We start from the raw sequence: 17,315 nt of genomic DNA, 5'->3' as shown, positions 1-17,315 counted from the left end.
ACATTGTTTTCGTATCGGAATATTATTCTTTCTTTCTTTCTTTCTTCTTCTCGGGACCAACCCCCCTATTTTTCACCCAGTGAACATTGACGAAAAGTCACAAAAATTTGCACACCTCTAAAAATCGTGCCTCTCTACATTCTGGCTATTTCCCTTTTCTAAAATAAAAAAAAATTGGCGCGTCAGCGCCCCCAAATGTACCAAAAATTTATTGAGAGATGGGAAATGACCCAAAAAAAATCTGATCGTAGAATCATGAAATTTGGCGCAGAGGTAGATGGTGACAAGAGAAGTAAAAAATATTATTACGGCAACGCCGTCCGCCCAACCAAATGTCGGCCATATTGCTTCAAAAATGGCTAAACATGACTTCGGAGTTTTTCCAAACGTCGTACTTTTATGAACTCCTCCCAGGGCGTTGGCCCTAAAAAGCTGAAATTTGGTGAAAATGCTACTGAGGAGTGGGACATCAAAAGTTATCCAAATTACATTGATACCTGTCACGGTCTCTGTGCGGCAAAGCCGCAAACTGTAGCAAGAATTTCAGAAATCTCCCAAATTTAACATTTCTGCCGTTTGCGCAGATAAAGTCCGAATTGCGTCAAATTAGAATCAGTTGTTAAACTCTTTGCCCTAAACCTACTTGAAGTGAAATAAATTAATTTGGCACCACAGCGCCCCCTACAGATTTTATATGGAGGTTAAATATTTATTTTTGCGAAATAATATGAAATTTGACACACAACTCAATTTTGGCATCCCCATCAAAAAAGTCAATGAGACCCATGTCATAATTGTTATGGCGTTGCCGTAACGATGACCGAAACCTTCCATGTTATTCCAATGGGGAAATCGCCAGAACATGTTTACACTTTAGACTTTCACAAACTCCTCCCAGGGCGTTAGCCCTATTAACCTGAAATTTGGTGAGACTCATCTTCAGGGGTGGACCATCAAAAGTTATCCACATTTTTATTCAAAGAGTCACGGTGTCTGTGCGGCAAAGCCGCACATTTTGCCAAGAATTCAAAATAAAATTGCTTTTTGATGGTAAAACAAAGGGGAGAAGATGTGACAGCGTCACAGATTCAGCAGTAGGCGTAATAAAAGGACAATTGGGGCGCGTTAGCGCCCCCTCCTCTTGCGGCGTGGCGGCGGCGTAGCGAGGGCCGATCATTGCCGCTTGCGGCTATATTTTGTGATTATTATTGCAGAAGTAGATTTATTTGTATTTTTTTTTTAAATTATTGTACTTTTTATTTGTGTAAGACTAATGATAGCACGCTGGATGAGCTAAATGAAGACGTCGATCATAGTGTTTCGGAAATCCTGTGAGTACTGAGAAAATGTATTTGTATGTTATATAGTATGGTTTATGGATTGTTTGTTTGTTTGTTTGTTTGTTTCTTTTCTTTTTTCCAGAAGCTTACCTAGCATTACCTTTGAAGATGAGGGATTTTCAGAGGTAAATCCTTTTTATGTGTTTAAACTGAAAAATGTATACTATAATAAACCTACATTTCATTAATTGTCTGCACTGTTGTTACATCAGCATCAGAATATCCAGTCACCAAGGTAACAAAAAATATATTTTTTTTTTCAAATATTTTGTCTAACAGATTGTTTAATTTTCCTCAGATTTTCCTCAGAGTATGACTCCATTGAGCTTTTAGCCAGTGGAGGTTTTGGAAGCGTCTTCAAGGCAAGACACACATTTCCCGATCAATCTTATGCTATAAAGATTGTTCCCTGCAAAGAGTAAGTTTAATGTTGGTTTGTTCCCAAGTATATTGAAGAGGAATAATTATAAACAAGTCTGTGTAATCCCTCGCCCAGGACCAGGAGTATTCCATTGTAGAAAAAGATTAATTTGTCATCTGGACAGTTTTTCATTCAGTCATTCGGCAGGGCTTATTCAGAGTAGGATATGTACCCGACTAGATCTGCAATCGACAATGGTTCAAAACTGAATATTTTTCTACAATAAGGATTACACATAATAATGAATATGAATGTATTTGAGGTGAATGATTGTCTCTCAATGATGTAACCATCTGTGGTTTTTGGTTCACATTTTAGGAAAGCCCTACGTGAGGTGAGGGCTTTGTCAGAATTAACTCATGATAATATTGTGAGATACTACACCTGTTGGATGGAGGATACAACGTACCAGTTGGACTCCAAGTTGGACTCCACTGACAGCTACAGCTCAACTCAGTAAGTGAAGTCTGAAATTATAATGTCTGTGATGGTTGTTGTAAAACATTTTAGAAATAGAATAAAAAATAATAATAATAAAAAATATAGCCGCAAGCGGCAATGATCGGCCCTCGCCACGCCGCCGCCACACCGCCGCCACGCCGCAAGAGGAGGGGGCGCTAACGCGCCCCAATTGTCCTTTTATCACGCCTACTGCTGAATCTGTGACGCTGTCACATGTTCTCCCCTTTGTTTTACCATCAAAAAGCAATTTTATTTTGAATTCTTGGCAAAATGTGCGGCTTTGCCGCACAGACACCGTGACTCTTTGAATGAAAATGTGGATAACTTTTGATGGTCCTGAAGATGAGTCTCACCAAATTTCAGGTTAATAGGGCTGACGCCCTGGGAGGAGTTTGTGAAAGTCTAAAGTGTAAACATGTTCTGGCCCCATTGGAATAACATGGGAGGTTTCGGTCATCGTTACGGCAACGCCATAACAATTATGACATGGGTCTCATTGACTTTTTTGATGGGGATGCTAAAATTGAGTTGTGTGTCAAATTTCATATAATTTCGCAAAACTAAACATTTAACCTCCATATAAAATCTGTAGGGGGCGCTGTGGCGCCAAATGAATTTATTTCACTTCAAGTAGGTTTAGGGCAAAGAGTTTAACAACTGATTCTAATTTGACGCAATTCGGACTTTATCTGCGCAAACGGCAGAAATTTTAAATATGGGAGATTTCTGAAATTTTAGTTACAGTTTGCGGCTTCGCCGCACAGAGACCGTGAGAGGTATCAATGTAATTTGGATACTTTTGATGTCCCACTCCTCAGTAGCATTTTCACCAAATTTCAGCTTTTTAGGGCCAACGCCCTGGGAGGAGTTCGTAAAAGTACAACGTTTGGAAAAACTCCGAAGTCATGTTTAGCCATTTTTGAAGTAATATGGCCGACATTTGGTTCGGGGGACGGCGTTGCCGTAATAATATTTTTTACTTCTCTTGTCACCATCTACCTCTGCGCCAAATTTCATGATTCTACGATCAGATTTTTTTTGGGTCATTTCCCATCTCTCAATGCATTTTTGGTACATTTGGTGGCGCTGACGCGCCAATTTTTTTTATTTTAGAAAAGGGAAATAGCCAGAATGTAGAGAGGCACGATTTTTAGAGGTGTGCAAATTTTTGTGACTTTTCGTCAATGTTCACTGGGTGAAAAATAGGGGGGTTGGTCCCGAGAAGAAGAAGAAAGAAAGAAAGAAAGAAAGAATATTATTCCGATGCGAAAACAATGTTTCCCATTTTTCAAATATCATAAACTATACATTTTCGGAAAGCGCTCGCGCTTTCCTACCTCATGGTGTGGGTCCCTGGTCACTGACGGGTACTTTCGATAATTTTGAGTGGGCTCCGCCCACTTTGTGTTTTTGGCCCTCTATACAGTAATAATGTTCAATTTTTGCATTACATGCTTATATGCACGGAACATGCAAGAGATGGGGAACGTATTCGTGAGCTACTTAGCGCAAATGAGTGCTTTATATGGGGATGACGACCGCTTCGCGGTCGTCATCCCAATGTAAAGTGCTCGTTTAGTGCGAACTTTTGCACGGGCTTCGCCCGTTTACAACGGTAATGTTCCATTTTCCTACAACTAATTAGTATGCACGGGGCGTGCATGAGTGGAGGAGTGCGTTAGTGAGTGTTTGGAAGTGGGCGAGCGCTTCGCGCTCGATTTCGTGCGCACTACGTGCGCACTTTCGCAGCCGTGCTTCGCACGGCCTTACGAGATTAATAGGCCTCTCGCCAGCTTGTGGCGCTCGGGCCTAATTAAAATAAATATCTAGCTGATACCTTTGCTGGTTCCAGATGCGGTTTTTGCCTGACAATTCTTGCCCGAACTCTGAACTACTAATAATACCTTTTAAGTTGTAATGCCTTTTACTAGAGCGCTTTTTCACCAGTATTTTTTGTATTTTTCAGATCATCTTCCACTAACCCATCTCAAAAGTACCTGTACATTCAGATGGAGTTATGTGACACTACAACCCTTCGAGACTGGATCGATGAGAAAAACAAAATTCTTCCAAACGTGAGGAAATCCCGCCGTGACGCCGAGAGACGAGAGGAGGGTCTAACGATCGCTCAGCAACTGGTCTCAGGAGTCGAGTACATTCATTCAGCGGCACTCATCCACCGGGACTTAAAGGTGATATTGTACATATGTTTCTCATTGCTTTTGCCCAAAGATGAAAAAATATAAAAATCCCCATTTTCCCCTGGTGTTGACGCAGCTGTGGCGTAAAAAAAGGCCGTAGCCAGTTCAGACTCTTGCAACTTAAAAGGTCTAATGGGGTGTTCAGACCAAAGTGTCAAAGGCATTGAGTTTAGATGCCTTTGACGATGGTGGCCGCCCAGCTATTCTACTGAACGATTCAAGCGTTTGGTGTAACACGCCTTGAGTGTTCCTGCGTCGGAAGCGCCCAGAGTCCGAAACGCTGAACTTTTGGCAAAATTCACAGCGTGTCAACCTATCTACCAATATTTCCTCCAGAGTACCAGTCATTTTTTATTGAATAGCAGTCAGTGCTCAAGGCAACCAGAAACAGATTTGCGTCTAGTTACCCACATCCAGGGCATCAAAGATGTGTATCTCCAGCATCTGCCCTCAAAATCATAGTCATCCAATTATTTATGGAAAGCTCCTTGAGCTGTGCCATCTCATTTTCAAGAGGGTCCAAAACACATAACACAGAGACAGAGCATTATACATGCTATACAGTATACAGTATACAGTATACAATATACAATATACAATATACAATATACTTGCACAGTTTACAATACACAAACAAGACAAACTTGCTCCCATTAATCCCTCTCCCTCCCTCCAGAGTAATTTTTATAAATTATAAGAATGTATAAAACATAATTACATATGAATATAAATTAGTATAGTAATCCCTCAATAGTTCACATATGAGAGACATAATCTAATGGTTTAAATATTGATATAATCTCCATATATTATAAATTCTGTAAAGTATTTTTTTCTCCTCTTGATATTGCGTGATTATTTTGAAAGATTTACATCTGAACAATATGTGGCACATTTTGGGGGAAGGTTGCAGAGAGCACCTTAATGCTCTCCACAGTCTACAGTGCTACAGACATCGGACCAGTGCCAACACACAAATCAAACCCAGAGGAGAGCAGCTCTCCCTCTGCCAGCTGTCAGGGCAAGAGAGCTATGCAATGTGAATGCAATTTGTAAATACTGTAAATGTTTTAACTCTATTTTCTGTAGCACTTTGAAAAGTGCCATATAAATAAAATGCATTAATATTAATATTCTAATAGACTAACAAGCCAACTGCTGTGAAGCTTGATTAAACAATAGCTCATGTAGAATGTTGTTATTGAGTAAACGGACATAAATAGCCTAAATTACTCTTTTGCAGGTCTTTTTAAATGCTTTTAATATCAGACTCAGAATTACTTGTATTCATCCCAAAGAGGAAGTAATAATAATAAAGAGCCTATAGTCGACTGCACAGCGGTCATGTTAGCAGACGTAACCAACCTGTAAACCTGTTCACTCGACATGCTGTAGGCTCAGACTTACACACCCCACACTGTTGGCACTGGGGCTACCATCAGCAGCAAACAGATACATTCAATAAGCATCAGGGGGAAAATACAGTCCATTATATTTTAATTTGAAACTTCCTCATTGATTTGGTAACAGTCTTCACTGAAACCCATAAAAACATGTGCATACAGAGCTTCATTATTCAAGATACTAAGAACTGAAAAGCACACATTTTGGACTATTTAGAGTACACCATGTCTAAACCATGATCAAAAAATATTCTTAACTTGGATAGTTATGATTGTTGAGACCAGTACTATATCATGACTAAAACTGAAACAGGACTAAACTAGATCTATCTATTTTTTAAGCCTACAGAAATTTACATTATTTGCATTTTAATATTTAGCCTGCCAATGTCTTGTTTGGGCAAGACAAAAAGGTGAAGATTGGAGACTTTGGCTTGGTCACCACGGCGAGCACTGATGAAGAAAATGTAATGGAAAGAACAATTTACAAAGGGACACCGTCATATATGGCCCCTGAACAAGTAAGATGTCTTGAATTCCTGACTAATCTTGGATTTCACTGAGTTTTTTAATCCTACTGTGTTTTTGACATAAATGACAGAAGAATAGTAAAACCTATGACCGAAAAGTGGATATTTTTGCTTTGGGGCTGATATATTTCGAACTCCTTTGGAACGTTGGAGCAGGACATGAACGACAAGCGGTCAGTAATTAATCCTTAAAATATATAGTTAATATCATTTTTGGACTTTTTTATTATATTTCTTTTCAGATTTGGAATGAACTCAGACTCATGAAACTACCTGAAGGGTTTACTCGCCGTTTTCTAGTAGAGGTAAATGCATTACATCCGCAACATTACATCATTACAAACACAGAAACAATAATTAAGTGGAAAACAACTAAGACCCAAGTCTTTTTTCTCTCACTCAGGACAAGATCATCAAGTCCATGCTGTCGGATCAGCCGCAGGATCGACCTGAAGCAGCTGAAGTGAAACTGGATCTGGAGGATTTATGTGCCCAAGCCATCGCAAATAAAAGCGTGCATTCTGTTTAACTATTATAAGAAAACATGTTGTATGTGCCATTGTTTTATGTTATGTTATGATGCTATAAACTCACTATTTTGTCAGAATTATAAAATGAACTGGAATACTGAGTTGGCTACATTTAATAATTATCAATGATCAATACATGAACCAAGGCCTCTGGTTTTTATTAAATACTAAATAAGATAAATAACATAAATAACATAACTTAACAGCTTCAGGCCGGTGGTTATAAGAGTTTAAAAAAAATAAATGAGTTATCTGTTTCTTTATTATTATACTTCTGTGCCTAATCTTTTTCTGTACCTAATCAGTGTTGCAACATTGGAATTTCCTCATTGTGGGACAAATAACTTAGCATAATGAAACTAACTTAGCATTAACTTCTATATGGCGTTTAAATAAATCAAGACAGCAAAGATAGCCAATGATCTCGTGCGATCATTACGCTTGACTCTTGATTCCATGCATAATTTTGACGTGATCAAAATTATGCATACTTCAAATTTCAGTTTAATTTGAATGGACTTTTAAATTATTTAATATATATAATAATTACTAATTGCACCTATATGCAGTGTTTGACTATGGCCTGGAGAGGGAACTGTGACTCTTTCCAGCTCATTCTGCATGAAAGTAAAAAAGGAAAACACGGACAGCCAATACAACAATAAGAAAACTGGTTTTGTAATAATAATAATATAATGCCTTGGATTTAAATATTGCATTATGGCTCACAAAATTATGTCATTGTATTATTCATTCAACACGCAGCAGCCCTGGGTCAAACTGGGATGGTAGCTTTTCTTTGCCATCAGCTCCCCTGACCATCACCAATAACAGCCACACTCAGACCAGACAGCTTCTCCTGGAGCCACTGCAGCAGGGCCTGTTTCTGCATGTGTCTTCCTTACAAGTACTAACCAATCTCCCTCTTGCTTTGCTTCTGAATTCTGAGTTATTGGATCTATTGAGGTCACTTCCCGCGTGGGCTGTGGGGGTCATGGCCTAAAGTGTGCAGGGCTAAAAGAGTCATCACAGCCTGTTTGAGTTCTCAAAGATGGAAGGTATGTTACTTTACCATCTCAGTCCTTTCTGTTTAACTTAACACAAACATTTTGAAGACAACATGCTCACTCTTGTGTAATAATGAAAACATACATCATTGAAAAAGCTTAGATGACACTGAATAACTTGTCAAACTTTATGACTTAAACTGCCTCACGTTACAAGTGCATTTACTCCAAACGACATGGCAGAATCTTTCTTGACATCGTGCCAACTCTGTGATGGAGAAAGCAGTTTTTCAGCTCCTCACCTGCAATGATACAGTTTCTCTGCTGCTGCTGAAGGTCAAGGGCACAATAGCAGGCGAAACCTCTAAATCTTTAATAAGTGTCTGCTGGTCCAAGTGGAGTTCAACTGTCCAACCTACAGTTTCCCAAGTGCAGCTCAAAATCACATTCAAATTATTCTTATCGCAGAAAGAAAAGTCACATATAAATCTGTGTTTTCTTTTTTTCATGCAGCTAATCCCTGAATTAATGTCAGATGCCCTCCCTGTAACATGGCTTTCACAATAAGCCATATCACTGGAACGGATAACAATAATAGTGTCTTACCCACTGTCAAGTCAAATCGCCCAGCCCTACTTCTAATGTCTCTCCTTTCACTATTCTTTCCCACTCTGTTATTATCTTTAGTTAATTTCTGGTCCAAGGAGGCAATCTTCAATCTAGCCAGCAGATGGGGCCCTAGGCAGGTGAAGCTGCAGGACTAATTGGGCAGGTATACAGGTGTGCAGGGCACAGACCAAACACATGGGTGAACAGGAGAGGACAAAGATGCACTGGTGAGTTGATTTGCTTGGGAAAATAGATTTATTTTTCAACTTAAACCTGCTCAAAAGGTATTTAATTTGGTTGGAGCAGTTACATGTTATATTTTCTAACTGTAAGAAGCAAAATCATTAGAGTAAAGTAGGTATAATTTTGGCCTCATCTTAGGTTTAGCAGCTTAAACTGAATAATTGTTTGCATTGGCATGTTCATTTATATTTAAGTTTTATGTAATGGAATATTTTATTTAATGGTTAATGTTGGGAAATAGTTGTTAACCTTAAAGCAATTTAGATAATTTAGGCCAAATTATGAAACTACTTAAAACAATGTATTTATTTATTTATTTATTAAAAACTGAATTAGTTAATTGTTTAAATTAAAAGACTATTATTTCTGTATGGAATGATTAAAAAGTATTAATACTATTTCTGTAAAATGTTTTAAAGATAACAGGAATTAAGTGCATTATTTTTGCTTTTGTTTAAGGTTTTTGACCTGCTTCTGCTTCCGCTTCGGCTGTAACGAATAAAAGTTTGAAGCCGAGTTAAGACTTGCGTCTTTTTCCTGGGTCTTTCAAGTTGGACTAGCATCCATGCAGTATAAACTTGACAGTCAAAACCCACATGAACTGGACTGTCAATAAAACCCATATAAACTTGACACCCACTTTTTTTTTTAATTATTACTGATGTAGCCTAGCACATAACCAAGTAATTAACATAAAACACTAAAATATATACAGTATGTACTGCATGGAAATGAGTAAACTAAAGTAAGGGATACTTCCAAACAACATTATTAAAATATTTTAACTTAAATAATGTTATTTGGAAGTATCTCTAAAAGTAGTATTTTTAGTTACATAAAGGCACATTTTTTAATCCAAAAACAATAAGAAACATGTCGTTTTTTTTTCTTTATTGCACTGAAAATGTATTTTAAAAAAAACAAGTTCTTGCTGTCAGCTTTTTTTTGTGTGTTTTTTAGTAGTTTAATTGTTTTTTTGTTTTTTTTTAAATTGTGAGCAGCTCCTCAAAGCTAATTTGTTCTTGGCCTGAAGGAGCCTTCACCTCTTGTTTCCTTAGAAAGGTTGTTGTTTTCCCACAGTATGGAATATAACTAGTGGAATATAATATACAAAAAGGACCCCATATGCTGTAATAAAGGCTCTAAAACTACTGGCCCATTTGCAGAAAAGTGTTCTGATCTTTTTGAGCCCTTGTCAGCCCTGAGCCCAGAGAATCTTTCCAACCTTTCTCCCTCGTTCGACCTCCCTGCACAATATAAATTTAAGAACTTAAAAAAGAATAATCGTGATTTTTTGTAGCAACACTTACTCTCTTTAAAATTCCATATATCCCCCTCCAAAAATTCTGTTTATTTTGATATTCAGAAAGTCAAATTTCATAAAGCTGCTCACAAACTCAAGGTATAATAATGTGTTTGATAAATGGAATTACTTTTATAGTCATAATTATTCAATGTAACACTAAAATTTGACATCCCTGGAGAAGCGACCGTGGCCCCATCACACACAGTAAGGATATTAGAAATGTTTTGTTTTTTACAATCAAAAAACGTGTAATTGAAAAATGCTAGTTACTTCAGGTGCCATGTTGTTGAACATTTCAGATCTAGATTTATTGCCGGCGGATTCTCACCAGAAAAAGTTTGGGCACCTTTAAGTAAACGTGTAATCTTCTCTCCCCTCTGGTCCTTTCTCTTTTGACACCTTTCGTCAGGCCCAGCTGCCGCTCCAGTTTCCCGCTCACAAAAGAGGCACGTGAAGTGATGCAACCGTGATGTAAGCCCGCGTTGCTCAAGAGCACGTGGATCGAGAGAGGCGTCAGGTGCCAAGAATGTGCCACCTTTGAACGCCAAGCTGAGCGTAAAAACGCATCCAGGTGTCACACAGGGTGCTTTTGGCAGGTTCTCCCTCTGCAACCACCAACACTAATGCAGTTAGACAGATCCTTTTAGCGCGCCCCCTCGGATCTGTCAGAAATATACCAGCTATAGGCAGCTTTGAGGGGGCTGGAGTTTGACTTTCCTCTTTGGATGAGTGAGAATGCACCTGCAGTGAAGGAAGTGCGGTCTGTTATTAACTACACACTGTGGTTAGTGCCGCAACAGCTTACCGGTACTTATTTTTAGAATTTGGTAAGAGAATGTCCCAATAGTTTGTGTTTTTTCACCTGGATAACTCCGGAAAGCCGTATGCAAACAGAGAATAAAAACTTCTGCAAAGGTTTAATCTATCTCACAATAGTACCAATATTGTTATTGGTTTCTTTTTGCGGACCAGATGCCATTTTCTGCATTGAAGGGCTATACTGTAATTTCAGTAAAAATAGTGCATAAACAGTATTGAAGTAGCCAATTAAAAATGTGCTTTTAGAGTTGAAGTATTGCTCATAGAATAATTAGAGTCAAATGTGGTGATTTTGATAAAGAAATGTGCAGATTTTGAGCGAATGAATCTTACTCTTCAAGTAATATTTATTTACATTTTTTTTTGGCAGGACTTGAACTTAAACACGTTTACACAAAGAACATGCTAAGAAATCCCATAAACCACATTGTTTTTGCCCATGAGCTCACGTTTCAACAGAAACCTATTTAATCTCATGCTATTATTGCCTGTCTCAGTATCAGTGTATCAATGTAAGACTTTACAGGCCTGATGCTGTTTGAAATCCAAGAATAGTGCCTGTTCTCTAAACATCAGTTTGAAATAGGAATTCTGCATTTCATTCATCACTCTCTATTTGAGATATAGATATTGAATTAAAAAACAAATAACAAACACTGTTCAATCCTATTAATTCTTCTCTACAGGGACATGACTCCTTACCTGCCTATCTTGTGAAGGATTAAGTCAATATTGTGTCTTTTGAGGTAACGGTATGCACGTTGCAGGGCTTATATAAATATACTAACTTTCTCTTTTCCGTGAGGACATAATTACTACCTTTTTATTGAAATCTTTGTTCTGATTGGTCAATATTACTCCATCTTCAGGTTGAAACAAGGTGAAACTATTGAGGAAATTACACAAAGAGCTGCTCATTTAGAGTGTAGTCAGTTCTGATGAAGTGGGTTTTGGACACACCCTGAACACATCTGAAGGTCAAAGCCAAAATTACCCTGGAAATGCGATTTGATCTTACTGGAAGGTGAACAAAAAGATAAGAGTGAATAGACAAGAATTAATTGCTTCTGTAATGTTTGCGTAACCGTGTTTTACTTGTGCTCCTCTATGTCAGATGTAATTACGTCTACACCTCGGCGAGAGACAGCCCAGGCAAAGATGAAAGCGTTTGAGAGGACATGAACAAAGAGAAGAGAGAGATGCGCCAATGCTTGAAGACCGTGCCATGACAGACAGCCTTTAGGTCTGCAGATGCCAGGAGCTTTTTAGGATCTGTTTTATCTGCTCTGCCTCTCCCCACCCACCCACTCGCCCACCCACCCCTCTGTGCACGCCGCGCCACATCAATTGTGTCCAGTTTGGAGACAACATTTGAGTATTTTACAGCTGAACTACCAACTTTTACCTGTAGTTATTGTAATAAAGACACACCGAACGAAACCGTTGCATACTTTTGTTTTTTTAACATGTTTTTGCCCAGAGGGTTCTTAGTTTGAACATCAACTGATCACAAATAGTTATTTTCTATGTTTCATGATACGTAGCATTGGACTGGGGTGAATGGTGATTGGTTAACTATTTGGATAAAGATATTGTTATTATTTTTTTTTTTTAAAGAAAGCATTTAAAATAATTCAAAGTACTTGAATCAGACTAAATCTAAAAGCAACATTTTATGCTAAATTGACTTTAACCACATTGTTCCCTCATCAAAAACATACTTGGAATAGCATTAAGCTTTGTTTACGCTTGTTTCATTAATCCTGTGTAGAAAGTCCTCTCCCTCTGAACCTTGGCTCATCTTCATGGAGACATGTTTTTTTTTTAAGTCATGTAAATCGTAATTTTACATTTTGCTCATTGTAAATGGGGAAATATGAATTGTATTATTATTTAAATTTAAAATAGCTCAGTAATAGGAACAGGTCCATTAACTTCCTTTTCAAAGTGACAGTTACTTATTGTCGTGTACAGGGTTTTATTTTTGAAAAGTAGTAACATGGCATCATAACCGACATACACACAGTGGAATAAAATCACATCTGGACTCAACTTTATAATGGAAAAATGAATCAGACAATGGACAAAATGGGACTTTTATTTTGGACTCAATATGCTTTCCCTGGCTATGTTTGTTTTGTTTAAGTTTGTTTCTGTTAAAAAAAAAGAAGGGGGAAAAAATGTAAAATTTTAGAGCCCTTTTCAGCCTTTATTTTTTTGATGATCGCAACTAAGTACATGATGTGGGCGGGGATATGGGACAGGTAAAAGCAAGAATTTTTTGAGCACTCGAGCCTCAGTTGCAGGATAACACAGATTACTCAAAAATGCAGAAATCAATTAAAATACAACTTTCAGTAAGCTATTGACAAGGAAACGCCATTGTAGCAAGAATAAGAGCTCATTAAACATCCCCTTTAATAGTCTGAATGATCTACATATGGATGAAACAATCTCACAGTAACAAGCACATTTTGTTGATTCAATCCACATAGACCTCGGACCTTACACGATAAAAGACATAAACTTGGGATTACTGAAAGGTTTTAAACTGGTTCTGACTGTACATCAATTTAGTACAGCCTCATAGATATATATATATACATATAAATCACCATTACAGACAGCAAAGTTTGGTCACTATGGATCTCCAAATTGGATGGTCATATTCTTCTCCTGTAATGCGTTATGTCTGAGCACCATGTTGTTCCCAAATGTTTTCTGTAATGTCTCCATGTTTTGTCCCTAACCTGATAAGCCTACCTTTTCAAAGCGCCCCGTGGGGAGAAAGGGGCTTGTATCCAATCTGATGCAGAGCACAACTGGGCCTCAGAAACCCTTTTAGAGCCCGGCTGGACGTCTGGAGCGCTGTGTTCTTCATCATACTCAAATTAAAGGCACTGTACTCAGCCATCTCATAAATGGATTTCTTGTGTGTGATGCATCAGAGCGAGCGCGTGGCCATCTGTCTTCATCGTCCCGGCGTCCAAGGCCTTTTTTTTTTTTTTTTGCCCAGAATGCAACACCCATAGAGGTAGGACACAGGGTCTATATAGTTTTGACCTGAAGTTGAATATGTTCTCCATGTACTTGATATACTTTATAGTTTAGTTTATTCCTCGATACAAGTGCTTTGACTGCCTTGAAGGTGGAAAAGCGTGATATAAAAACACTGTTATAATGATGTACATATATAACCAAATACATAAAACAGTTGTATTGAGACCGCAATGTAGGCTTACTTATAATGCCACTACTGATATTACGAGTACAACACCCTACTTCATTGCACTTCTTCTTCAACTTCTGCAACTGCTACTACCGGTATCCCTGCTTAGTTCACCAATATTATTACTATAGCCTTGAAAAGGACGTAAATGCATAGGTAACAGAATATTTCCCCCCTATCATTCTGCAAATATCACTGAAGAAAAGACAAAAAATCAAAGTGTTACAAAAATACATATGTTGAAGTGACTTTTACAAATATGCCTTTTACAGATGGTCTCTGTATGTTGAGACTGGCCTGAGATGGTGTGAACAATGTGGTTGAATCGTTGATTTCAGCTCTAGCCAAATATTTCTGGAGTCAGTGCATCTGAGGATTCTTTGCATGTCAGTTTTTTGCTGTCACCTGAGGTTTTGAATCTCCAGCACAGTATCTGTCGTAAGGATTGAAGCTGTTCACAATCACATGGTATGAATAAACCGATGAACATAGCAGAAAATAATCATATAATATATATAAACAGAGGAGAGAGAGAGAGAGAGAGAGAGAGAGAGAGACTAAGGTGTGATCCACTCTTGATATTTTAAAGATTCCTTTACATAGATCAACATTTTGTCTGTAAATTTCAGTCCTTGGGATTCTATTGAGATGTCTACAACCATTGCACTTCAAATGAAAATGTCCCAAATTGTCTATTTACTCCAAACCACCTTTGTAATTAAATTAGGTGGGAAAAAAAGATTGTTACATTCTCAAAAAAAGCCATCGATCTTTGTTTGGTGTCTCCTGGCCTGGGTTTGGTCCCATCTGTCGACTCCCGACAGGACAAAGCCTGGGCTGGCATCACCAAAGACACTGGCCAAATTCCCTCCGACAAAATGGCTGCAGATTTGGCCTCGCTGTGAAGAGGCTCGAGGATATTTGACAAAGCCACTGTTCGGCTGCTAAAAGAGACAAACAAAAATACACAATGTGGACTGTATCACAATTGTTTTTTTGTTTTTTGTTTTTCTAATGGCACGACTTTTAGCAAAACCGAGCAGGAATATAGATACGCTCCTATTCAAAATATTGTAATTTTACTTCTTCAAAAATCTATAGTTACTGAGTGGAGTAAAAAAACAAGTAGAAAAGCTTGATGTCGACAAAGTAGCAGAGTTATAATCAGGTAGAGTCATTTTAGAATCAGATTTTACTTTATAACTCATTACTTTACTGTTTTACGTTGTAGCATCAATACTAACATTCTCACTTTACTCTTTACACATTTTTTATCTGCTGTTTATATTGTAGGAAACACCTGGAGCTGCTGCTATTCCACCTATATCCTTCAGGGGGCACTGTTGTATCAGGCTGCAATTGAGCGAACTGGAAAAATGGTCTGCCACAATCCCCTGTCCAATCTGTTTGTGTTCACTTTGTGTTCACTTCTTGAACAATGGCACTTTATTTTTGTCAAATCCAACCTTTATCTGCCTAAAATCATGGAATAGGCTACATTGCTTTACATTGTGCAGCTAATGCAGCTAAAATATAATCATTTAAATGCATAAAACACAATTTGAAAGCACTGTTGTGTGACCAAAACAAGAACTATGGCTGCTGAATGCACAATATTTCTGATCATTGAAAGCTTCCGTTTAATCAATACGGAACATAATTTTGAATGATAGCTCCAGCATTAATAGACCTGACAAGAGTATAGAAATGATAGCTAAATTACACTGTAAATCCAGAGAGAACAATATGTCCGACTACCTTCTTTCTGAACTGTGAGATTAGCGTAATCAGGACATATTGCCTTTTTGGTAAATAGGAATTAAACTAAAAATGTGCTAAATAGTTGCCACAAAAGAAAATTACAGAGAAATGACTCAAGAAAGAGCAAACATGTGAATAGAATACTCATGAAGTAAACAGTCAAACTGAAGTGAACCATAGAAGAGGTGCTCGTACCACCAGAAGAAACTTGCTTAAACATTGTTCTAGGCAAAGCAATAACATCTCCATGGAGACGAGGTGGCTTCTCACTCATCAAAAAAAGTTACATATGGCATCTTTAAGGAAACTCCAGTTTGGTTAAATTAAACAGAGACAATTATGCTACAAACCGTACAAAGCAGTTCACTTTTATCCCCAAAACAAAAACTTTACAAACTTTTCTCCGAATCCCCAGAATAAGTCACCTCTTGTCCGTGCCCCACAGTTTGACATTACATTCAATGCATGTCTGTATTTAAAAGGGTGACTGTATAATTCCACTGACCTTGCCGTGACTGCTTTATTGCGGCAGTCCCCTTCAGAGCTTTGATTGGCCTGCCCCTCACACTCACCTCGCTCTCCTCAGCAACGCTATAGCACCTCAAGTATTTGAATATGTTTCTGCCCTCCGCCTCCCCCTGATCCGTCATTACAAACGATCTCTCAGTGCTAATGAGAACATGTCTAAAAATACTCTCCTCGGATGTGTCGTATGGGCTCCGGCAGATGTTAACGCTTATGGGACATCACAGCCAAGTAATGGATAGAGGCCGCACTGACTCTGTAATGGCATAGCATGTTTAAAGCTTCCATGTTACGTTACATTGACTTTGTTGAGCTTTGTACCGTGAAATAATGTTGTTTTATGGTAAAAAATGAGTAGTAAAACACACCAAACATCTTACTTAAGGTGTAGATGTTGGAGAAAACACTAAAAACGTTGCAAAAAGTAATATGTTGGATAATGTTTCAGCCTTATAGCCTTCTTCAGAAATATTTCCTTTGAACCTTAATGTTGCTTGCACTGCAAAAACATACTGGAAGAAGCTTTATGTGCACACAACATACAGTATAAGCTTAGCCACACTTACTTTGAACTTTTCACCTCTTAAATAGCCTCCACTCGGCCGTCTCAAACTGATACTGTCATGTTGCTGTTAGATATGCTGCCAATTATCAATTTCGACATGCTCCATTACCCATTATCACCCACAGGGGGCAACATATACTTAATCAACGCAATCTTATGGAAGGTGGAAGTGATATTTTCCTTTTATTTTGTAACTTTTGTCATAATAGCCAAGCGAAAATAGTTTTTACTGAAAGGAGAAAACTATGAAAGAAGACCAATTGTGGTTATAGTTTATAATCTATGACACCCGTGGATCATTGTTACATCATCTTAAATCGCAATATTGATCTAAAATGACTCAATAAAAAATAAGTTTGCTTTC

General features: G+C 38.0%; 1 protein-coding gene across 1 annotated transcript in view; it reads left to right on the top strand.

Moving 5' to 3' along the window:
* LOC140351481 (uncharacterized) overlaps nt 1-6,900 on the top strand; it is a 33,650-nt gene extending 26,750 nt beyond the window's left edge. Inside the window, exons 18-27 of the mRNA XM_072437331.1 lie at nt 1,270-1,331; nt 1,423-1,465; nt 1,553-1,575; nt 1,639-1,758; nt 2,080-2,217; nt 4,190-4,415; nt 6,208-6,348; nt 6,429-6,530; nt 6,600-6,662; nt 6,761-6,900. Of these exons, the coding sequence (XP_072293432.1) occupies nt 1,270-1,331; nt 1,423-1,465; nt 1,553-1,575; nt 1,639-1,758; nt 2,080-2,217; nt 4,190-4,415; nt 6,208-6,348; nt 6,429-6,530; nt 6,600-6,662; nt 6,761-6,886 (1,044 nt within the window). The 3' untranslated portion in view covers nt 6,887-6,900. The remainder of the gene's footprint in view (nt 1-1,269; nt 1,332-1,422; nt 1,466-1,552; nt 1,576-1,638; nt 1,759-2,079; nt 2,218-4,189; nt 4,416-6,207; nt 6,349-6,428; nt 6,531-6,599; nt 6,663-6,760) is intronic.
* Nucleotides 6,901-17,315: the final 10,415 nt, after the last annotated feature.

Source organism: Eucyclogobius newberryi, unplaced genomic scaffold, assembly GCF_026437365.1.
Source record: "Eucyclogobius newberryi isolate DKJ021-1_F unplaced genomic scaffold, fEucNew1.0.hap1 SCAF_8, whole genome shotgun sequence".
Taxonomy (NCBI): Eukaryota; Metazoa; Chordata; class Actinopteri; order Gobiiformes; family Gobiidae; genus Eucyclogobius; species Eucyclogobius newberryi.
Note: the sequence above shows the minus strand (reverse complement) of the source record. Positions and strands in the feature narration are given on the sequence as shown.